The 24924-nt window shown below is 37.0% G+C and overlaps 1 protein-coding gene across 1 annotated transcript in view; it reads left to right on the forward strand.

Annotated features, from left to right (window-relative positions):
* The window catches only part of NOX3 (NADPH oxidase 3), a 37174-nt gene that overhangs the window by 3748 nt on the left and 8502 nt on the right, over window positions 1–24924 (forward strand). The window contains exons 5-10 of the mRNA XM_010211990.2: window positions 6499–6644; window positions 9671–9852; window positions 12515–12644; window positions 15763–15855; window positions 17028–17281; window positions 20977–21139. Of these exons, the coding sequence (XP_010210292.2) occupies window positions 6499–6644; window positions 9671–9852; window positions 12515–12644; window positions 15763–15855; window positions 17028–17281; window positions 20977–21139 (968 nt within the window). The remainder of the gene's footprint in view (window positions 1–6498; window positions 6645–9670; window positions 9853–12514; window positions 12645–15762; window positions 15856–17027; window positions 17282–20976; window positions 21140–24924) is intronic.

Raw genomic sequence — 24924 nt, forward strand, 5'->3', positions numbered from 1 at the left:
ATGTGCAGAGAAGGAAGAACAAAAGCCAGTAGCAGGATAGCAGGACGTAAACATGTAAAGATGGGTAGCTGGGACAGAGGGTGTTGTTCTCTTTGGTAATTATATTTCAGAAAGTTCACTACTCTTAGGACATTTTGACATTTGACTGTGGTCTCTGCCTGTATTTCTGAAAACATCTATCTGATCTTGGGCACCTTCAGATGCTTAGAGAAGTCCCATGTTCTATAGTCACTCTATAACCAAAGATATCAAAGGGAGTTAGCCGATTGGTTTAAAAGGAAAAGGAGATAAATGAGTTTATCAGAGTTATTCACAGCACAATACACTGTAACATAAACATTCCCCTCCTCTGCCGCTGTCAGAGTGGACCTTAATTCCAATATTCTTTTCTCTGTATAGAAGTAGGAAGCTTTTGTTTGCATGTATATGATACTCTTGTGCCCACATAGTTAGACAAGTATATGGAGTCAGGAATGCCATTGTGATCCAACAACTAAAATTTGTCCTTTCTATATACCATTGTAAAGCTTTTGAAGGGGAAGGCAGGGGGATGAGAATTTGCTTCTTATAATGCATTACAATGATTTGCTAATCTGTCATGTCCATTCATTTATCAGAGTTCAGTTTCAGCATAAAGCAGATTCCTACAGAATGCAACATTGCTTCTTTAATTAACAAATCAACCCAGGAATGTAAATTAACCAACTTCTATTTGGTGTATAATTTGTCATGCTCCAAAAAGAAAGCAAAACTGCACAGTCAAAGCTTTTAGGTTGTGGGGTTTTACATTCATATAAAATGTTTGCTAGTGCATTAAGGTGGACAGTTTAGGAAGTGCAAGTTTATCAGAAAAGTGATTACTTTACAGCTTCAGTAATTCCAAAGACAGAGACACAGGAGCTGATGTCAAATGACAGAAAGCATCATTATTTAACTCTGTCATTCTAGAGGGGAAGAAAATGAAGCTCTGGGTTTTTTTTAAAGAACATAAAATGGACAGATAGCTGATAAGATTATTGATGAAAAAAACAAAATACCGGAGAGTCTGATGAACAAAACATGACAACTTATGAACGTGCTTCTCTAACCAGTAAGTGAGAAACAAATATCTTGTCTGGGAAAACACTACATCATTTTATAGTCAACTTTAGATAAAGAAGGGCCAGAAACTCAGTAGTTTTGAAATTAAATTTAAAATGCATAAAAAACATTCAGTATTTATAACACATAGTATGAGGAAACCACAGTTTCCTCTTCTCACAGCAAAGAGGTACCTACAATCATATAGAGTTCCTTATTACAAAATTTAAGTGTTACAATGATATGTAAATACAGATAAGTCATTTTCCACTCATCTGACACATTATTTATGCAAGGATTACCTGTCTTGCCTTTTTTTACACAAAAGCATAATCAAATCCTATTGAACTATTGCAACTTAGTCATTCTTAGTTACGTTAAAGCTCTTTCCTTATGAGTTCAATAGCCTAAATGTGGCTGCAAGAAGTTAAACCAATTTGCAGATCACATCACTAATCTTATCCTCACAAAATAAAATTGTAGACTCCTTTGTTATTAAAGCAACATGTTTTCATCTCAGCTTGCCAGGTGGTGTTATTCCAAGGTATTTATTTAATAGCATACTAAAAATAGTGTGACATTAGTATTGTCTGGATCCTACAAGTAGCTCAGCCAAGGTGTGTGTGGCTTTGGAAAAAGTACATCTGTAGCTTTAATTTTTCATCACCTCTAATAGAAATTCAAATTTGGGCTTTAATTGGTCAGGCCATAAAGGAATATAATTAGATACTAGTGAAAGAAGAAGGAAAGAGAGAGTAAACAATGCTATCTATAATCAAGTGCATCATTGAAAATTCAGTAAGGGGAATTCTGCTTAGTTTGGCTTCCTGAGTTCTGCATGCCTGTCTATGATAAGAGCTGTCTAGGAGTTATTCACCCTCTAATAAATCTTCCTTATAGACCCGTAACTCAGCTTGAATGAAATCATAGTTTCTCAGTTTGATCAATGCAAATCATCCTAGACTTTCTAATTCAAATGAACCTTTTAGTTGAGAGGCATTACATTGAAGCTAAGTATATCTTTAAGAGATAAGTAAACAATGTTTTGTACAACACATTTCTCTTACTGTGTTGTTTTCAACATCATGAGAAAACAAATCCATATATTTTCTAAAGAGAGGAGTATTTGGGGGGATTCTTTTGTCTTTCCATTGGCATGTCTTGAAGAACTAATTGTTTCTTCTATTGCTTTGATGTTTGCAGAAGATTATACAGATGCGTAGCTCCAATAGTCTTTGAGTTATGATATGAATAAAGCTCAAGCAATTAAGGGAGAATAGGGAATGGAAAGAGAAATCTTTTGGAATTATTCTGTTTGAAATGGTGTTTCTCTTTAAAATTTCCAGTAGTGTGTAGTCCTTTAGAAACATGAAAAACAAAGACAGTAGTGATGCCAGATATGCTTGGTTTCTGCCAAGCACTGAAAATGCTATCGCTGAAAGACTAAAAAAAACTTCTATTTTCAACCACATACTGTTAATGGTGGGTATAGAGAATTAGCTATGTGAAGGGATCTAGGGATTAAGATGCATTTTTGTGTAGACTAATAATTTTTCAGGAAAGCAGATCCTTGTCTTAAGAAGAGGTTTAGTTGAAATCTGAGTTCTGGACTTCCAGAATTTGCAGACTTTTTTGATATAATTTCAATTAAACTGCTTTTTTCAGTCAAATTGTTTAACTCTTGGAATTCCTACAAAGTACAAAGAAGAAAATTATATTAAATTAAAGATTATAAACCTCTGGCTAGATGACAAATTAGTCAATGGCAAATTCTTTTTAGATGCCATTATCCATTTTAGAAAACATGAAGCAGGTTGTGTGTGGTGACTATTGCCCTAATTTTAACATCATCTGTGCTTTTTCTGTTCACAAAGACAATATGAAGTCGAATGAAGAGTTCCATGTAACTAGAAATGTCACAAGGTAGTGGGTGGCACCAGAATCCAGACTGGCTTAGCGCAGAAGACCCAGCGCCTTGGTGAGATTCCTACAAAGCCACTCTCTTCACTGTGGACAGAAAGACCACTATTTGGCCCTTTGATTTTCTCATAATATGTTGGCTAACCAAAACATTTAACTCCTAGCAGCAAACTCCAGTTTGTTTATTATCCTGTACAGGCATGCAGAATAGAGAGAGGGAAATCTTGCCCTCCAATAAACACATGCAATTTCTGTTTAGTTCAATGAGAGTTGTGCATGCTTCACTGAAGGCACAATTGGCTGAATAAGACTAGCTAAATTGACCAGACTTTCAAGATAATTCAATTACATCCCTTTGTATTTAAGAACATGTACAGTAAACACCATGCTCTAATAGCAACCCTTTTCTCCCTCCCTCCTTCCAATAAAACCTTTTATTTGATCTCAGAGGTGGACTAGATAGAACATCTCAGGGTCAAATACAAATTAACACATGTTAAGTGCTTTAACAGTTCCAGATGTTGTTAAAAACAACATCCTGAATCCTCAGTCTTCATGAATTGGTATCAAAAAGAACTTTACTTTAGAGATTGCGTGACTTATCCTATAATTTATATTTCCTCATACAGACTGAGGAAAAGATTGACTAGAAAATGCCAAGATATAGTAACTTAAGCTTTACATTCATGGCTTAGTGGTGTGCATGTGTATATACATATATACTTATATGTACAAAATGTAGAAAGTCCAGATTTCAGAAATTTGCATATTGATTTTGGAAATGCTTAGTAAGTTCTGTACACTGCAGATGTAAAGGACCTTCAGAAAATAAGCTTTAAGGATGTAAAATATTTTAGCTAATGGCAATGTATCCAGTGCCAGACTTTTTAGCTTGTTACAACTATTGCGCATTAAATGAACCACATTGAAAATGGAATTAGATTTTTGCATTACTCCTACCATTCAGCTATAATTCACTTTTAGATTGCATCATTTTTTCCTAGTGGCACACAAGAAACCCATCAAAAATATTAATCTAATAGCACTCAAGGCAATATTTAAGATCATGGGAGATCCAGGTAAACCAGCATACTAAGTGCATTAGTTTGAATATTAATATTTTTCTGTGATTCACTATACTCGGTATGTTAACAGCCACCACGAGTAGTTTGCAGAAAATCTTAGTCATTCTGGTAGACTTCTACACTTGTAATACCCTCTACCTAGATCGTTGAAAACTGGAATGACTGTCACTCCGGAAGGAAGAAGAGATAAATCCCAAAGAAGAGAGTATGATGATGTTTCCATTGGCAGTAACACTTACAATAAAGTGGATTAAATACTGTTGGACAGAAGTGTCTCTTAAAAGCCTGCAGACTAGGTGCAGAAGCTTACTAGTTTAAGCTAGTAAGTCTCTGATCTTCTGGGGAATCTGATCTTCTAGGGGGAAAAAAAAGTAACATTATATTTTGCAATTAAATTTTGGGCTAAAGTAATTCTTGGGAAGATATGTCTATTCAATCCATTTTTTTTCTATTCAAACACAAAAGCATTGTTAAGATACACAGATTTCTGTGAGTCTGGAAGGAACTACCAACTCATTTAATTCTCAACACTCAGTGTACATGAGTAGCACTAGGCTTCCTGTAACTGCTGACCTGGCTGGAATTTGTATGTATCACAGTCTCACACTTTGGGGAAAATGCAAGACTTCATAGTCTTCTAAACAGCAGAAGTCTCATCATTGTGCATTAGAACTTCGCAATGCGCAGATTTACTTTCTAAAATCTGTTTATTTCAACAGTTAAAAACGTGTGTTTTGCTTTGAAAACAGATTTAAACTTCCACCTATAGCAAATCTTCGATTTTAAGTGAACAGAAATAGTGCATAACCTGCAGCTTATGCGTTGCAGTAAACTCTTGGTAAAACATCAGCAAAATTCTGTGAAATTCATCTAGTCCAATGCTATGGTGAATATTTGCATCATATGGAAGTTATTAGGAACCTCATGCATGTATAGAAGGCAAAAGGCACAAGTGTCACTACTGACTTTGTCACTGCCCAGTACCAGATGGAAGGGTAAACCTGCTCAGCCTAAGCCCACTCCAAGATTCCCTGTCAGGCCTTCCAGCCTTGGAAACTTTTCTGTCCTCTTTGCTGTGGTCAGGTGTTGGACTGTGTGCAGTCCCTCAAACCTACCGCAGCCACCCCTCAGCCCCACCTCTGAGCGAGCTCTTTCAGATATCAGAGAAATCAGGTCCTCGTCAAGCAGCAACTTGGTTCCCGTCCAGCTGGATTTGATAACACCCTCACCAGGCCAAAACATCTGCTCTGAAAGGAGCTCTATCAAGGAGCAGCTCCCTCCCTTCCAACTCTGAACTTAAAAGTACTGTTACACTTAAATACATAAACAGTGTTTATATACTGCTTATCCATCAGCCGTACGCTCAGGAACAGATTGCCACAGCCCCCGCACAGCTGCCATCAAGCCCTACAGCTCAGCACCTCTCAGGCATTTGGATTTCGATGATCTGAATCTGCATGCCTTGCTCTCTGCTCGTGCCACGTCTCCCACATCCTATCTCCCTGTCTTGGCATTGCCAAGTCCCTGGGAGCCCTGTCACATAGGCAAGCTCCAAGGAGGTGCTCCAGTCTGATGTTGGCCAGACTGTTCCGCATACAGCAGCTAATCCATAACAGCATACACAGAACACGCTGGGTCAGAAAGTCAGATACCTTCTAATGCTTGTAGTCACGTCACATAATCTGTTTCATAAAACTGACCAACCTTCAGCCTAAAGCCACTTAGATTGCTTGATTCCATTATCCCGTTTATTGAAAGGTTATTTTAGAATCTCATTCCTCTGATGGCCTGAATCTGTCTTCTAATTTCCAGGCTCATTTTATCTCTGTGCAGCTTATACCCATTTGGATTCAGCTTCCATCTTATCGAAGCTATTCCAGTTTGTATAAATAATATATTATTCATTGGGCCCAAGATTCAGAAAAAAATGAGAACTTGATTTTGCAGTGTGGGTGCTCAGGACTTGGGATATTCACTTGTGATCCCTGTGCTGATAAATATTTGATTATTTTTATTGAAGGTTATGTCAGAAGTCAGCTCCCAAGTGAATAACCCATCAGCCCAGTGGCTAGGGCCTGTGCCTCCATTTAAGCCACATCCTAATTTTTAACAAAATCTAAGGATTTTAATTAGTTACCTCATTTTGAACTATATAAATCAGCAGTAAACAGTAAACATGTTTTTTCACACTGGAACTTTCCTTCCTGTCCACAATTCAAAGCAGTTGCTATGCATTAGACACCAATAAATTTTTCCTGTTGTTGCTAGTTTATCATGGGGAGCTCTCAACTCTTAACTTAGTCTTAATTTAACTCTTTTTGAATAGTTCAGAATGTGCTTACTGATATTCCTCTGGCATTGTGGACACATATAAGGGCATCTTCCATTTTACACCATCCTTCCTCTCCTGCAGGCATCCATATTGTTGCCCACTTGATCAACATAGAGCGGTATCATAGGAGCCAATCGAAGGAAGCTGATGGGTTACAAAATAAGCTTTCTATCCTTGGCAAGAATTCACATGAAAGCTACCTGAACCCAATCAGGACCTATGAAACAGTAAGTTGTCATTTTTTGCTTTTCTTCATCTCAAAAGCTTTCCTCTGTGGATTCCTTTGTCAGTAAAACTGTATTTCAGAGCCTTTTAACCAGAGCAAGAAGGTGCTGCCAGAGGTTAACCTCCATTTCAGCTAAGAACACTTACTCAGAGCTGCAATTTTCAGGTTACTAAGCTCAAAGAAATGTCTGTGGTATTTTAATTAGTTGGCGGATCAGGGGTGTTATGAATAGAAGAGATTCTGCAAGGAATTTGTAAAAACTAAATTCAGCTTTTGATATACGGAATAAACACAGCAACTTCTTTTCAGAAAGAAAAAAAAAATAGCCCACAAATATATCTCTCTTACAGCTGATATTTGGCTCTCCCCATGGTTGCACAATATCTTCCTAGCTTGGGGTTGTCAGCTCTGCCACTTATAGAGCTTGGCTATACAAGGAATTGCATGTGAAAAATCACCTGGAGGCATGCTGCTTATTGGAGGCAGTTTACTGGGAAGCTAGCACAGGTGTGTGTTCTTCAGGGCCAAACAAGACCTCACTTCTGCTAAAAAATGGCTATAGTTTGGGTGAAAAAAAAAGAAGTTGTGAAAAAAGAAGTTATTCATTACCTAGATTACCTCACAATAGCATGGACAGAGCTCTTTCTTCTGCTATTCATAAAATAAACAGACCTTTTTCTTCAATGCATATATATAGAAGAAGTGTAAAAGTTGATCATTTACTTTTTATTCCATCATACCATACATCCCATCATAGATGCCATTTGCTTGCTTGTGGATACTGCTGCATACTCTGGGCTTGAAAAAGAAAGTCTGAAGCACTACTGAGACTCTCATATGTACTGTGTTTGCTCTTCGGAAAATTACCAGATATCCAGCTTGCAATGAAGGCCACTCAAACACAGAGAAGCAGCCTCTTTCAGTCACTTGGTGCCCTCCACTGAAAGTAGAAACAGAATGAAATGATGGCTGGACAGCCATCAGTACAACTTCACAGTATTTTTCAGCTGTGAAGCATTTTGTCCTGTTTGTTGTTGTTGTTGTTGTTCTTTTTGAGTTTTTGTTTGTTTGTTTGTTTTGTTCTTCTCACTTCTTTTTCAGTTTAGATAATGTGATTTTGCATCTTTCCAAACAAACAAGCAATCGAATCATTAAGTTTGAAGAAAAACAAGCAAATAAAAGGTCTCAGCAATAGAAACACATAGATCCTGATGCTAATGTTGTCGAAAGAGTCAGGTTTATCATTCAGGACTGCAAGTGAGGACTAAAATGCACAGCCCTTTCTATATACCCTCTGCTCGCTCTCGCCACATCAACATGACGTGTTCACCTAAAAGATAGTAGAGCTTACACTGCAGAATGGCAACCTACCTTCTTTCAAAGGTCACTTAAGAGCCTTTTTTTCTCCACTAATTGTTCTCCCAGTGATATATTGGGTGGTAGGCCGCTAATTAACTTTCAGATACCCTAAAGGGTACTTTAGGAAAGAGACTAGCACTTTCTGAAATACTTCCCCGGACTTCTCAGGGTCCCCACAACCACATCCTAATTTACAGTCAAGATTATAAATATAACTTCTAATACTAATATTTCTTTTATTGTACACCTGTATCTTAGTAGGTACACTTAGAATTCATAAATTATGAAGGAAAGCAAATTAAAGATTGTTTCTACCTTAGAAGAAGGAAGTTTTGAGAGCAATAATTCAAGTTTTCAGTTGCATTGTACGCGTATAGTAGCAATGCCTAAGTGTCTTTGACATTTTCCCTTGTTTCATCTCAAGATGCAAACTAGCCACTGTAGTAAAAACTACATTTCAAAACTTCACCTAGATCAATCCTGTTAATATGTAATAGGATCTGAACATACTCTTCCTAGTCACTGATTTGAAAATGCCCTGTGTGCTCTCAAGTGAGAACTTTTGAAAAAAATGATTTTACTGTAGAGAATGGCTGTAAAGATAGCAAGGTGGAATTTTATCATCTCTAGGATTTACATATCAAATGAGCGCACTTTACAAGTACAACATCATGGTTTTCTTCTCCTCATTAAGTAAGTTTCAGAATAATGTTACAGCTTAGCTCAGCTCAGGCTTCAGGAGGCATGCTGAGTCCCTTCCTTCCTAGGCATCAGCACTGGTAACTCAGACACACTTTGTAGGCCAAATGGAGACTTCATTTACACTCTGCCAGAATATTTAGCTTGAGTCTTCTCATGTATGTGATTTTTACTGCCGTTCCTTCTCATTTGCACTTTATAACTGATATCAGCATCTGACTGCTATGTTCAAAATACATCTTCATCCTCCCTTCAGTTGATTTTGATGGGTTTAGATAGAAGTAGGTAACAGACTTGTGCTGGTGTTTGCTAGTCATGCTGCCACAAGATACTAATGTTTCAGCACTAACATAAAACTGTAAATATAAATAGATATTTTTAACTATAAAAATAAGTATTCTCTAGTATACCTCTAGGTAAGTGTGAGGAATAAGTGAGATACGCCATTTAGGTAAATGACAGCATACCATTTTTATGCACCATTTCAAGAAAACCATATACTTTCAGAAAAATAAGTATGAAGTAGCCCCACATGTTTTATAGTTGCAGGTGCCTTAGCACTTCATTTTTATCACCCTCACATGAATAGACAGGTTTTTAATGTTATTTTGGTTATTATAGCATTAAGTTTAATCTTCTCTTTTGTCTAATCATTTTCCTTTTTCTTTCTGAGACACTTTTTCATAAGAAAAAAATGACAAAAATACTACTAAGATTGTGTAATTTCCTCCTTTCAACTCCCCAAACAAATAAATGGTGGCAAATACTTACATATGTGTCTGGGATAAGTCTAAGTGGAGAAAGAACAGAATGGTGTTTTCCCATGCTATGTCCAGGGTAAAAAAAGATGTTTGCCTTGCCTGTGTATCTTGTTCTGGTTTTGTACCTGTGCTGAAAATAGAAGTTGGATTTCAGCATCACATGTAATATTATTAATAACAACAAGAATATTTTTTTTTCTTATCCTAGAACACTTTAGGAGAGGTTCTAACAACCATAGCTGGGGTAACTGGAGTTGTGATTACCTTGGCTTTAATTCTGATCATGACTTCATCCACGGAGCTCATCAGAAGGTCATTCTATGAAGTGTTCTGGTACACCCACCATCTCTTTGTGATTTTCTTTATTGGTTTAATATTGCATGGTATGGGGTAAGTATCTGCATGAACTACATCAGGTATATGTACACAGTCTGAGATGAAACATGATTCAAATCCATAGCATTCTTTCCATTAACAAGCTGCTGGGATCTTTGCTTAGAGACACACTGCAAAATTAAAGCATTTTGAAATTTAAAGACACCATTTTTATGAAGGCGAAAACTGTGTTTTGATTCCTTCAAACCCTTCTCACAAACTGCACCTTATCAATAGATCAGAATGAGTGAAAGAACTTCCACTGCTGGGAGCTAGGCCTGTTACAGGTTAGAAATCAATCTTTTGTGGGTTCGAATAAACCTTTCGCTCAGGCCTTTGCCTTGTAAAATGCTTGTAAGGCACAAAGAAGACTAAGTGAGCTATGAGAGTTTACAGCATGTCAACTACTCAGTAGCGAATGTCCCTGTGGACACCCTTCTATGTATCTATAAAAGTAAAGTGGTTTCATTGCTCTTTCACTCTGGGATAAAGAACTGCAAATTTTCTCGCCATAAGGATACAGTATGCAGTAGTGGTGGTCACTGTATTGTAAACTATGTTAGTTCTCCAGGTCTAAATGACCTTAGGAGAAACATCTCAAGCTTAGTGCTAGCCTTAAAAGGTGACTTTTAGAGAGAGGGGTGTCAAGTCACTGATTCTCCTCCTGTTATTTGTCACAAGAGGAACATCTGTCCTGTTGGTATAGGGTTTCTGGTTCTGACACTGAGAGACAGACAGCAGGTTTGGGGGCACCTGCTTAAGAAGCTCAGGGGGCAGTAAGTCCCTTGGTTATCCTGTGAAAGAGCAAGAAGTCGCCTGTTTATGGAAAAAAAGTTTCTACCTTCTGTTTCTGGCTCCATTAATATCTTCCTCCTTTCCCTTGTTCACTTCCCTCCTTTACCCACTGTCATTTTTAATAGTGTTATTATGAATCTCCTGCAGTGTATCAATATTAGCATTTTAACTCAGATAGGGAGCACAATTTTGAATCATATCTCCTAGTCCTTCTCATTTACTATGCTTTTGCTCATACCAAGGAAGAGTCTTGGAGTACATGGCGTAGACTGTTTTTGGATGAAACTATACTGAAGATTAGTCTCCAGGAATGCTCCCATGTGGTCCAAGTACTAACAAGTGATCAGTTCATGGGACCAAACTAGAGTTAGTCCAAAGTAACCCCCTGAATGCATGCAATGCAAAGTCCCCAGAGAATAGGGCTTTTATTGACTACTTGCTTAGAGTACACATAGCTTCAAGTTATTGTAATGCTTTTCATATCTATGGACACAGCCCTTTATGTTATCATAATGTGCTTCTGGTGTCTATTTTGTACAAAAATCACATGGTATTGCCCACCTCCAAAGCATATACAGACAATTATTCTCAGATGCAGAGGAACATTTTAGTTGTCAGCTGGGTGTGCATGTGTCTGTTCCCTTGAGGTGCATGGAGTCACCACAGGGCAAATAACAGGCTTGTACAATGTTTTGTGGTGTGTTACTTTTCTCACCTCTTCCCTTGTGATTTGGGGGTTGTCACATTCAGTTTGGCTTTGAGTGTGCCTGAAACTGGCGCACTTAATTAGTCCTAAGCTTCAGGGGCACAGCTGGAAGCAACCACTGTAAACTACATCCTGCCATCTCTCTCTCTCTCTGGAAGGACCATCTACATAGCCAACTGATGAACACCCGCCAGAAACTGATTTCTATGAAAAAGGGGCACTTATTTAACACCAATATCAGTAGTACTGAACAAGCATGATAGTTACTCAAGGCTGGGGGTAGACAGCAATAGAAAAACCTCTGCTGCCCCAACTCATCTCTGCTACTACTACTTATCAAAAGGAGTGAGCCAAAAATCAAGGTTTCATCCCCTTCCCATCTCTTCGACCTTCCCAAGTGACTAAACAAAGACAACTGCCCACTGGAGCCTGCATCATTTTCTATTTTGGTGATAATTCATGACATGGCCACAAAAAAGAAGGCACTTCTTATCCTCTAGCCTCTCATAAGACAAGTGCATGACAAGCTGAAGCGGTAGAACTAAAGTAAGCATGCAAGGGAAAATAAAGAGAAACAATACAAAACAGGCAGGATTTCCTATAAAAATGTTCTTTCTCTACCCATAATCAACAATAGTTGAAGCCCATTTAAACTGACTAGTCAGGATTAATGAGTTTGGGAAAATTCACATCATTAACATCTTCTGAAGTAAAGAAGCCAGAATTTAATATGTTTAGAATGCATACATCTCATTAGTGTCCTCCAACTGTATTTTCAGCTTTCAAAAATACATTTAGAAAGCAGCAAAGGAAAGGCAAGGTCTATCACTATTAAGTTTTACAATCTTTCTAAACAATACCAGAATCTCATATATAGAAAGCATCTGCTCCAAAGAACTTACATTCAAATTTTGCTAAACAGTCAAATATATGTGTTCTGTGCAAGGACTCTCCATCTTCAGATCTATTTATATATACCATTCCTTCCCTTGATAGAAAAATCATGGCAAACCTACAGGAAATGTGATTAGAACAAGAGAGCAGAACAGGCCTGAAAGAGCCAACTGTTGAACATTCTGCTGAATGCATATCTGCATTGAAGCAGTAGTACAAAACCTACAGATACTTAGAAAAAATTGAAAGAAGCATATCACTGATGAATATTTTTGTTTTAAGTCAGCTTGTTCGAGGTCAGACGCCTCAGAGTCTGCTGCTTCACAATGTCACTTACTGTAAAGATCACTATTTAGAATGGGAGAAAGCCACTCAATGTCCCCTGCCAGAGTTTGCAGGCAACAGACCTGTGGTAAGTTCTTTTTCTTAACTTACTTCTTAACTCTTACTCAAGAGATCAAATATCTTAGTAAGTAGGTGTCTGGAATGTATGTTGCTATTGCTGTTTTGAGATTTATGTAACATTTTTGTTCCATGACCTCTCCCTGTACTACTGTACAGAGTGATCCCTACCTGCAGATAATGCATATAAAGGGTGCTTTATAAAATTTTTGTTTCATGACTAATTATTATTTCTGGAAGATCCTTTAGTTAGGCAAAAATCACACTGAAGGGTATGGATTTCATAATTGGTCTCTACTTAAATATGTTGTGCACACTTATTTTTCATTCTTCAATATTACCAATATCTTTGATGTGTTTGTTGCATACGCATAGTCTTCAGGTGAAAATCTTATAATGTTAGAGATACAGAAAATACAATGGAACAGGAAATCTAGAGATGCAAATCATTAACTATTTTCATAACTAATAATGCTTTTATATGGATATTATAAATATCAAGGGAGAGAAGTGGGAGATAAAATTGTGTCCTTCCTTTGGGGCACACTTTATGTCGTCCAGCCTTCAGATCTTAAGTTAGGTAAAAAGGAGAGGATTTGAAAATGAGAATTGTGAAAAGAAAGGGAGAAAGGCAAGAAAAATGTCCCACAGAAGGGTGGTTTTGCTGCAACAAGATTGCAAATCCACAGGGGGTAATTAAATAGCAGACTTGTACAGCATGTCACATGTCTAGCATCTAAACAAGATCATTTAACATTTACAACTAAAGATTTAGCTTGCTCATATGCAAGTTTTTGTTATTCCTTCCAAAAAGAGAAAAAAAAATACCAAAAGAAATCTTTAAGGGGAATAATTAGCATTTGGTGTCTTGTAGCTCTTTTAATGGCTGGCATAGATTTTTCTTAAACTAAAGTATTGTTAGCCACTATCCAACTCACATATTAATGAGAAAGTGAATGCCTCTCTAAAAATTTCAGCTACAATGTCACCATAAAAATCAATACATGACTACACACTGTGAATATAGACACAAGCTTGCTTCCAACCGCATACCTTGACATTTCTTATTAAAAAGCTAACCAGAGAGAGCTTCCACTTCTCTGTGTTAAAGTTAGTATGCCACACTTTCCTGCATATCCAAGTCCATACTTGCCTTGTACATACAATGCCATACTCACATTATATGAGTTGTGATATCACCACATGGCATATAGATCATCAATAAAAACAGTACTTTGCTGGATGACTAATGCACAGTGGTTTGATACCTGATAGACACTTAGTTAGCAAAAATTCTTTCAGAGGATAAAAATCCCTGGAGAGTCCCCTGCGCACAGGGGCAGATGCAGATGTGGCTGAGGCAGGGAGGGCACAGCCCTGTGCACAGCTGTGACTGTGTTTGAGGACATCATCCCAGCCCTGCTGGCCACTGCTTCTGGGAGAGGCTAATGCAACCAAGCTCATCTCTCAGTAAGGCCACATCTGCTCTCTGCTCCATATTTCAGTCCATATGAGACTGATGTGAACACCTCTGTGAGGCTGACACATTTTGGTCATACCCAGGGCATCTGGACTTTTGTTCTCGCATTCTCTTCTGAACCTTCACTGCTCCATCCGCAAATTCTCATTACAGGAGGAAATCACCAGTTGGGCGAGAATACAGATGTCCTGATTATCTCACCAGAAGCTGTGTTGCTTAGCAGCCCACCCTTCCCAGTCAATCCCTGTTATCCTAAACCGACCAAAAGACATTTCAAATTGAATGCTCTGTTGTGCTCTAGGCAATGGTACATCTGAAACTTGAACCGAGCTCCTGTCTTTTAGAATAACCTGAAGTCTTAACATTCCCATCACGTGCTTTTATTTACAGGTAGCACAAATAGAAGGGAGGAAAAACAGGTTTCATCATTACTGTGGCTTGATATATGCTAATATATTCAAGATATGTGAGATTACCCACTGTGCAGAGACACCTGTAGTATTTAGGGACAACGGATGAGTTGAGTTTCTGCTTTAACTCAGAATCTTCTGGCTTATGCTGGCTTCTTCCCATTATTAAATCATGCATTTTTTTAAATTTAATTTTCAAGACTTAACCTTGGGAAATTGCCACTCCATCCTTTTAGCACTTTCTAAGGAAGCCACATAATTTTATGGCTTGCCTCTCATAAAATATACTTTATAACCTGTCTTACCCAGCTTGCACAGTAAAGTCAATGTTTCAGCAAGCAAAGTTAGTCTTTGGAGATTTTTAAACCCACATGATTTTGGAGTCTTCAGTTAGTACAAATGAGTTATGTATGTAGTTACTGGAAATAAAATGGTATCTTCTGTAGACAAAAAGAATTGAAATTTTTAATCCTGAAGGTTGAATTGCATCTAATTATCTCAGCTATCATAGTACAATAGAATAGTAATATAGAATAAAATCATCAGCTAGTACACTTGAATAGCCAAGTACCTTTGACTGTTAATGCGATCAGTACATATGAGTGATTAACGTACAAGTACAGCAATCATCTACAATACTTAAAATATGATCAGCCTTGTATCTTAGATCAACAAAACACATTTGCTGCTACAGAGCAGACTAATGAATTAAATGGAAATATATCCTATTCCTCTAATTGAATATTTGGGGCGTAGTGCTTTTTCATGCAGCATCAGAAAATTCACAGCTGACAATGAGAGCTACTCCAGTCTGATTCTCCTGAATTATTTTAGACTCTAAATAGCAACAAAATAGTAAGGCCACGGGTAATATTGTATAAATGTATGCATCTATACTTCCTTGCATTCAACGACATCTCTATATAACCTCTAAATAAATTAATCTTTTAGTCTGTTAGTAGGAATAGATTTTTAAGGTTGGTTCTTGGCCAGAATACAGATGGTTATTAGCACTGCTTTTGGAGTGTGTCTGTGAAGGAGTCCCATATGTCTGTTCCAAGTGAAAGCCAGAATTGTTACCATAGCATAATAAATGCTGTCTTAAGAAAGGTAGATCAAAAATTACAGAAGATAATTCAAATCATTTTAGGCTAACTACTGTTTTATGCCAAAAATGCAAAATAATTTTGTAGAAATTAAAATAAATTTGTAGAGTTTTAACACACAACTTTCTATAGGCTTGGAAGTGGATTCTAAGTCCTGTGTTGTTGTACATCTGTGAAAGAATCATTCGATTTTGGAGATTTTGTCAGGAGGTGGTCATTACTAAGGTATGCAGTGTAGCTTGTATAACTGCATAAAAAGAACCAAATGTCAATGATTTTTTTTTGTATCAATATTTTTTCTATATCATGATCTTCTTTTTTTTGGTTCCAGTTTCAGCAGCTCTTCCATGAGTACCGTGGTTTCAGTCAACTACTAAGTTTTTAAGTTTTAAGCTTTTAAGTTTTGCGATTATTCCAGTAGCAAATCCATTGAGTGCATTCCATTTAAGATCAAACTTGAGTGACAAAGTACCAGATTGATTAGACTCTATTGCCATAACACAGACCTCTGGCCAGGGAATATCTTTTTCTGAAGTGAAACCCACATACTACTGCAGTAAATGGCACAGAAACAATCAATTTCAGTTTTTGCTTTCAAAAACTGGAGTCTTGCAGGAGATTAAGGAATGTATTATCAATTAGTGTTAATGGTCAAAGCTTCATTACTATCAGTACAACTGTAACAATTTATCCCAGCTGTAAATAACTTTACGTACTTGGGACCTATTTAATACACATCAGAATTAATCAGAAATGCTGCTATTGAAGCAGCCCAGTCCTTACATATCCAGTGAACAGAATTAAGCTTATCTCATATGAGGTGAAAAAAAGCATGCTGGATAAATTTTTCTATAGTATGTGTATTGTATGTGTGGCATGTATAGAGCTGACTGCTTAACTGAGACCAGCTCTTAATAAAAGTATATTAGAACCGAACTCACTGGGCTTGATTCTTCCTGAAAAATCAACAATAACCCCATGTCGGTGAATTATCATACTTGAGAGTAAAATTGGAAAAATCATTCCAGTCAATTAAGGAATACTTTTGCCTAGGCTTTGCTAGGATAGAAAGTCAAAGTTTTGATTTGTTACAGCCCTTACTCTGCTTCTTAGACTCAAAGTTCAAGTTGCTGTATGTTACATACTCTAAGTGCTCTTAAGCTCTTGGGCAGCAACAGCACTACAACATATAGAATGCATAATTATCTACAAAACTTCTAAAAATTACTATGAATTGCATTTTTTTAACTTTTGGTTGAAATCAAGTAGAAATTATTAGAGTCACCTATAACTGAATGGGAAAAAAAAAAAAGTTACCTTTTGAATAGGCTCTTTTTATTGTTTAGGGCCTTTCTTATAGGTCCTATTTTTAAATCATCCCTTTTATTACTGTTTAGGTGGTGATGCATTCCTCTGGAGTCCTTGAACTTCATATGAAGAAAAGTGGCTTTAAAATGGAACCTGGTCAGTACATCTTTCTGCAGTGCTCATCTGTCTCACAGCTGGAGTGGCATCCATTCACGCTCACTTCAGCTCCTGAGGAAGAATTTTTCAGTGTTCATATAAGAGTAGCTGGGGACTGGACTGCAGCCCTCTTCAAGGCCTTTGAAGCGGAGGAAAATGTTTTCAGGGAACTGTGGATGTTACCAAGGTTTGAATATTAAGCAATACTTTTCAAAATATTAGTTCTACATTTTAAAATATATTTTAACATTTTAGTGTTAATTAATTTTGTGCATATTCTGTGTGACACAGGGAATCACAGTCCTGGATCCATAAGTAAGTCATTTTTCTGAAGTGTTATAAACAAACATGCTTGTGAACTTAGGCCAATGGCAGTCAAGAAAGCCTGAAGATCTAAAGTCCATCTGTATGGACTTTGTCCATATTTATATCTATCTATATTTGTATCATCCATATTTGTATTATCTATATCTGTAGATATTTATTTCAATAGGTGGATATTTGTGAATTAAACTGAAATGACGTTAGAAGCTATCTGCTATAGAAGCTATCTGAAAGCATTCCCTTGATGGCCTCCATCACCTGCTATCTAAATGTACACTTTTTCCCCTTAAATATTCTGTGGTCCCACAAGCTTTTGCCAGAACCTTACTTTCTTTTCCAGCTGTCTCTCTCAACTCTTTTGCTGGTGTTCAAAACCTGTTCCAGTTTGCAAGGATTGTCAGCATTCGAACTGTGTATTTGGCAAACTAATACAAACAGGTTGATTTCTTTGTTGGTACAAGTCAACAGGGCTCCACTGAAGTTAATAGAGCCATCTTGTCTTACACTAGCTAACTGAACATTTATGTAATGAATTCAAAACATTTAGCTATTTGCTGCTGTAGCTGAAATTCTAGCGAAATAAAATGACCTGGCACAGAATAATTTGAATTCTTGTGGAGTATGTAGGACCCAGACCTGAAAGGCCATCCAGAAGACTGGTTTTGATGAGGTAATTCTAGCAAAGCTGAGCAGCAAAAGGCACTTGTTTAACTACATTTATAATTTAATGGGGCCTGGATACTAAAGAACATTCCCCTAAAAAGCTTGTAGATGCCATCAAGCTACAGAGGCATACCAGAATGTGGAGGCAGAAATGAAAGCCTGTTTCAGATCTTGTGTTATAACAGTTAATAAGAATTAGAAATGAAAGCTGTGCTTTTGTTAAAGGCAACCAGAATGGGAAGTATGCCATTTCAGCAGAACTGGGACAGAAATGATCTGAAGTGATTGACAGTGTGGAGAATGAGAAAGAGAAAAATGTTATCAAATATTGTTGGTCACAATACAGGGTTGAAATTAACAGTACTGTCATATATGAGGATCCTTATTTTTAACATTGTTAGGGTGTCTAATGCCATTAATGAGTTGCTTTCTTGCAATATATTAAAAAAAAATTCAATAGTAAAGCTAGCAATAAAAGTTTTTCATAGGTACCAATTTCTAAAATAATAACCAAATCAGTGACTATATTAAAAAATAATATATAACAAAAACTGAGCAGAAAACGAAATACATTTAGCAACTTAATTGTAAGGTAAGGTTCTATAAATAAAATATGTTTATTGTAATTAATAAAGAGGACTAAAATAAAATATGCATACATTTATACATTTACACAGCTAAAGCAGACTGTTAACTGTGATTTCTGGTTAATTTGAGAGATAAGACCATAGAACAGACTACTGCTATAAAAACTACTAAATTCCATCTTATGTTTCTCAGGGTTTTTAGTCTCACATTATTACTGTTTGCAGCATCTTGTCCCTGAATCTTCCTTCTATTAGGGTCAAGAGTACTACAAATGCCTGCTGATCAGGATGTTTAAGTTTCAGAAATAACACAAGAATCCTCTAATATTACCTTTTCAAACTAAATAGCTTCCGTGCCTTCCCCAAATGTACAATACTTCTTTTTAATGAAATTGTGCAGATTGAGAAGGAGAATGTAGACAAATCAAACCATAGATAAAATGTTTTTAATATTTTACATACCTATTTTCTAGTCCTTTCTTGGCATATGCAGAGGTAATTTTTTGCCACTCTATTTACTATCTTACTACCTTCCTACATGCCCTCTAGATCAAATGAATGGATTTTATAGATTGGTTTTATCTTTTCCCTCATTGTCTTCCTTACTTTTCTGAATCTTTGTATTAGTTTAAGCTCTCTAGCTACAGGAACAGCAAGGATTTCAGATAGATTATAAAATCTCTGCCACTGAAGGGTTTAGAAGGAGACTGACTAGACAACTATCTGTAAAGAATGATTTAGATAAAATTGATCTTGTCTTGTAGCATGGAGACAGATTCAAGGATCTCTTGAAATTCCTTCCAGATTCAGTCCTTCTCAGTCTGTTAACAATAATAAGAATTGTTAGCATGCTCACTCTGAACTATATATAAAGTTGACCTCAAAGCAGTTCTTAAACACTTTATATATATATACACCTATATGTATACCTATATATATATATGTATAGTAACACCTGTGCAATCTGGATATCTGATGAAAATCTTTTCCTATCACATCTTAAATAAGCCCTGTTTTACAGGAAGTTTTGGAAGTTCAGGAAGTACAGCGTTGGTCAATAATCTGAATAAACATATATCAAAAATAATTTACTTTGCTTATATGTGAGGCCAAATTTTCAAAACTTATTCTTGAGTAGCTGTTTACAGACCATTTGAAATACTGAAATAAAAATAAACCTTCTGAGAAGTACAAATGAAAGAGAAAATGCTAACATTTTAGGCATACGTAAGGAAAGCAACAGTAGGTTTCAGATATTTTGCATTCCTATACTCGTGTATACCATTGCTTGTGGTACCCCTTTCTTTTCTTGTTAAAATACTTCATTCTTCATATGTCTGCATATTTGTTTGTACTATTTCAATTCATTTTTTAAGATGATTCGTGTGATAATGAGCACAAAGCAAGAAGAAATCTGGAAGAAAGAAAACTAATTTTCTCTGAAAAGGGTGTCAGATTGTGAAACAATCTTCCAGAGAAGAGAATGGAACTTCTCACATTTATGTTATTTAAAGACAGACTGGACAGAGCACTCAGAAGTATAGTGCGTATTTACATTCCATGTTTCTGTGGGAATGGAACAGATTATTTAATTCTCTTTTTCATGTCTAATTTTGACCAAAAACAATGCTTCAAATGCACAATGTTGATTATAGGAATAAATAACATAAACAAGTGGTTCTGCTCACAAATTTCCCCTTTCTGCCAGTAGCTAAGTACAATATTATTCAATATTATTGTCAAAAATATATTTTTTGAATTCTGATTTCTCTGAAAGAGCCAAGAAAGTAATATTTTCCTTGCATATGATGACCTCTTTCTTGCTTTCTCTTTTTTTACTTTTATAGATACAGAGAATTTTTCAAAATGATTAATATAATCTGTTCCACTCCCCTTTGATATATACAGTATAGAAAATAAAGCTCTAAAAAGAGGATGCTTTTCAGTAATTCATAATTAAATATGTAAATTTCACAGCTAAATTTGGACATGCATTTATATGACTAATCACATTCCAGAAAGCCAGAAAATTGCAATTGCATGCTTAAATAGATGGCCAGGCCCCAAAACCACACGGGTGCTCTTGTTCTCTCATTTCAGGAAAAACAGTTTCTTTGCTATTAAATGGCAAGCTCTGAAAATTAAATGCATTTATATGTGTAGTTCATGTGCCAGCTTTGACATGTCTTTCTTTCATTTCAACACATTCAATAGAAGTCCAGTTTTAAAAAATGTAGCCTAACAGATTTTAACTTTTACATCCCTTTGATATGTTACTGCCTCTTAACTAAATGTCTTACTGCTGTAGATTGGCCGTGGATGGACCGTATGGAGCTGCAACCACAGATGTTTTTCACTACCGAGTGAGCGTATGCATTGCAGCAGGAATAGGAGTCACACCATTTGCCTCTATTCTAAAATCCATTTGGTATAAATGCTGTAATCCTAGCACAGCCCTGACACTGCAGAAGGTAGGTGGGAAAGCTTATCACTCTGTTAAAATAAGCTCTGTTGGCTTATTTTGCCAAAGCTGAAGAGGTAGTTCAGAGCTAGAGACTCACTTGAGTGCACTAACTCACACCTAGCAGCAGTCACTCGCAAGGTATGGAAAAATGGTAAAACGAGCTTTCTCATTTAGGCACTAGGGCTGGTACCTCACGTGAGGTGCTGTGAATCACCTCTTCCACCCTCCCAGGTGCAGATGCATTTGTGCAAGTCCCCTCTCTCCTTCCACACCTCTCCTTTCCTAGCTCTGCTCTCCCGAGCCCCCAGGGAGCCATCCTGGCCTATTAACGCAGTTGGTGGATCTTAGCTGATCCATTTTTGCTGCTGCAAAGAGCGAAATGTGCTGGCAGACAAGCACACAGGTCCCAGAGCTGCCCCAGAAGGAGACAGAGCTGGAACTGGGGGCTCCACAGGCAGAGAAGAGCTCTCTGGAGAGCCCCGACTTGCCAATCTACACCTGCAACTGCTTTTCCTTACCACAGGTTTTTTTTTTTTTTTTTTTTTTTTTAGCTCCTTTCTGCTTTCCATCTCTTGCTGTTGTATGGAGGAATCTCCTGAATTTACTGTCATTGCCCAATAGAAGAAATATTGAAAATATTGAAATTGAAATATTCCTTTATTAAAAATTAAGGAATCAGCTTTTTAAAGTAATAATTGGAAACAAATAGGGAATGTCTCTTGCAAATAGATAAGTAGGTAGAGAGCTAGAAATTTGTCCTCTTCCCTACAGAAGAATTCTGTAAGTTCACCTCAGATAGTCCTTACGCATAGAATATGCTCCCTGTCCAGCTGCAGGTTTCATGAAGGGCTTGTGGCTGAGTATCTGATCCAGTGTTCAGCAACTATTAGCTGCTTTTGTCATCTTGGAAAATCAGAAGAATATTAGTCAGTATAAAAGGAATATGAAAAGGCCTTTTAAATGCACATGAGAAGTGTATATGAAGATGCATATTACTGCCTGTGAACAACTTAATTTATTGAAAAACATTGAGGGCTATAAAGCATGGATGGTACCAACTGAGTTAATATACTCTTGATTTGCTAACTTATTACAAGTTTTTTGTTAAAGATCCATGAAGCATCACAGGGTGAGGATAGGTGAAGGATAATGGTGAGGTAGCATGAGAAACAAGAAGGTAATGGAAAAAAAATCAGAGTTAAATGTCCTATTCTCTGTCCATAGCAACAAGAGGTATCTCATGGACCTTATAGCTTCTTTAATCTCATTTTTCAATGTGAAAGCTGAAGTGGGAACTTTTCATATTTAAGGACAGATACTGCAATTGCATTAGAAGGACAGATCTATGAGTGGGTCACTGCATATGGAGCTGATTGCAGGACCAAGGGGGCGATATTTATAAATGAAAGAGGGTTAAAACAGGTATCTTGATGACAAGCTGCCACTGAAAAAGCATCTGGAATTTTAGTAACTGAGGAGTTTGAGGAGGGGGTCCACTTTGCCAGAAGGATCTTTGGAGTTGAGAAAGCATTGGGAAGGGATGGAAATTAAAATATATGCTAGATGTGAAAAGAAATGTACTTGCAAACATCCTCATTGTACAAGAAAAGTTTTTTTCCACTGGAATAAGAATGCCATATAGGTATATAAGTTGTATACCTATATGTATATGTTATGTATGTATATTTGGTACATTATATACGTAAACATGTAAAATTGTTATTATCATTGTAGTTGTTATTTTAAGGAGAAAACAAGCTGAATCTAACTATGCATGAAAGTATAGTTTACTTCAGTGTGTTCATCCACATATTAGGGCGAATCCCAGGTAGCCGTGCCTACAGAGCTAAATGCATGCATGCCTACTCGAGTTTTTTGCTATAAGGAGTTCACTCTTCCTGACTTCCTGTAAAATACAAATAGATATTGATTTCTATATGTTATTTTCTCTATCTTTGCTTCCTTATTGGTGCAATGTGAATAGTTACTGCTGCTTATTTTTCACAGGTGTCACAAGACTAAACTTGCTTAGTGTTTTTAAAATATTTTGAATTCTGGATGAAAGGTGCTAGGAAAGTTCGCAGGCTTGTTTTAAAATTTATCAGTCATTTCAGTGAGAACAATTAATCTCAGGGTAGCACCACATTTTTTTTCCATTGGTTAAAAGCTTCCACTTGTGGTATAATTACGAATAATTTAATCTTCCTCAAAGTGTTCAGCAGTCTCTTTCTGCCATGATGAGCACCATAGAAATGTCTATTAAGGAAATAAATAAGAGGTTTTTCTTTTTTAACAACTTCATTTTGATTTGAGTATAGCTATCATTACACTTATTGAACTAATATTTCTTAGTGTTGCCCACATACGGTTGAGATATAAATACTCATAGCTTCCATAGTGTCTGCAGCTGTATAATTTAAAAAATGTAGCAAATCAAAAGGAGTACACATTTATTTAATTGATTCTTCACAATTAAATAGCCTTAGAGCCTTCATTTCCCCATCATTTTTTGAGCTGAGGAAGGAAGCTACTACTAGTCATGGCTGGACTGTTTCTACTGGCTTTAGTTACGCATATACTGGTCTTTTCCTTGCATTAGTGGCTCATTTTTCAGATCAATTGCTGTTGAAATTGATGAAATTGTACTGATCCATCAGATGCTAATATTAGCTAACGTCTACTTTCTCTTTTACCCTATGTAAGCACTTAAGAATGGTTGTACTGGGTCTTACCAAAGACCCATCTAGCTCAAAATCCCATCTCCAACAGTAGCTGCTCATGAATGCCTAGGGAAAAGTATACAGACTGGAAAATCATATACAGTTCTTTCTTTGCTGAATATTTTCTTGCCTTTGTGCAACCTTCAGTTCAGTAATGTCTTCATACAAAAACTGTATCTTTGTGTTTAATAATCCTTAGTAGATTTTCTTCTATAAATTTCCATGAACTTGTATTTTGAACCCGTGTTGATCTTTGATGACAACAGCATATTGTGGCAATAATTTCTAAAGTTCACCTACATATTGTATAGGAGACAAGAGCAGTATCTTATTTGCTTTCAAGCTGGTCATTTCCTACCAGAGGTAATGTTCTACTTTGGGCTGCACCCCATCCTCAGGTTTTTCAGCAGATCACTTTTGTCTGAAAAGCTAAAAACTCCAGGCTTTTTATGCTGTCAAATATAATTGTGTTTCTGAGAGCTGTATTTGGAAAGCAATTTTTGCCTCGACAGAGTTGACTGATAGTTGCTGGCTGGTCTTTCCAGTGGACCTAGTCTCTCTTGAGTATCTGCTAGAAAAGGATATCAAGGCAGAATAGTGTAGGGCTCTGGCTACTCATTCAGGAGTGTGAATTTGAACCTTGTCCTGCATTTATATGAAAGGCTGCCTGTTGTCCTGCTGTCACCATAGCTCTAAATTACTGCCTTGTTGTCCAGGCTGCCAAGTCCCACTCCTTGGTGTGCTCTTGGCTACTGCTGTGACCTCACAGTACTGGCCCAGGGGCTCAATTAAATGAAGAGAGGACTTTGACCCTTTTTTGGTACACTTCAGCCCTTGCTGGTGTGGGATATTCAGGAGCAGGCAAAACTGGGGCTTTGCAGGGAGGTGCTCGACTGTAGGTTTAATAGGGTAGCAAGGACCAGCTTTATGTCCAAGAAGGAGCAGCAAGGGCCACTGATGAAGGTTCCTCCCTGAACACACCCTTGTTCATCATCTTTTACACCTCTTTGCTGATGAGCTGGCTTTGCTCAGAGGCAGAGCTCCATTTCTGTCTCCAGGGAAGGGTGAGAAA

Source organism: Tinamus guttatus, unplaced genomic scaffold (genome assembly GCF_059628265.1).
Source record: "Tinamus guttatus ecotype Peru unplaced genomic scaffold, ASM5962826v1 Tinamus_guttatus_pri_ptg000063l, whole genome shotgun sequence".
NCBI lineage: Eukaryota > Metazoa > Chordata > Aves > Tinamiformes > Tinamidae > Tinamus > Tinamus guttatus.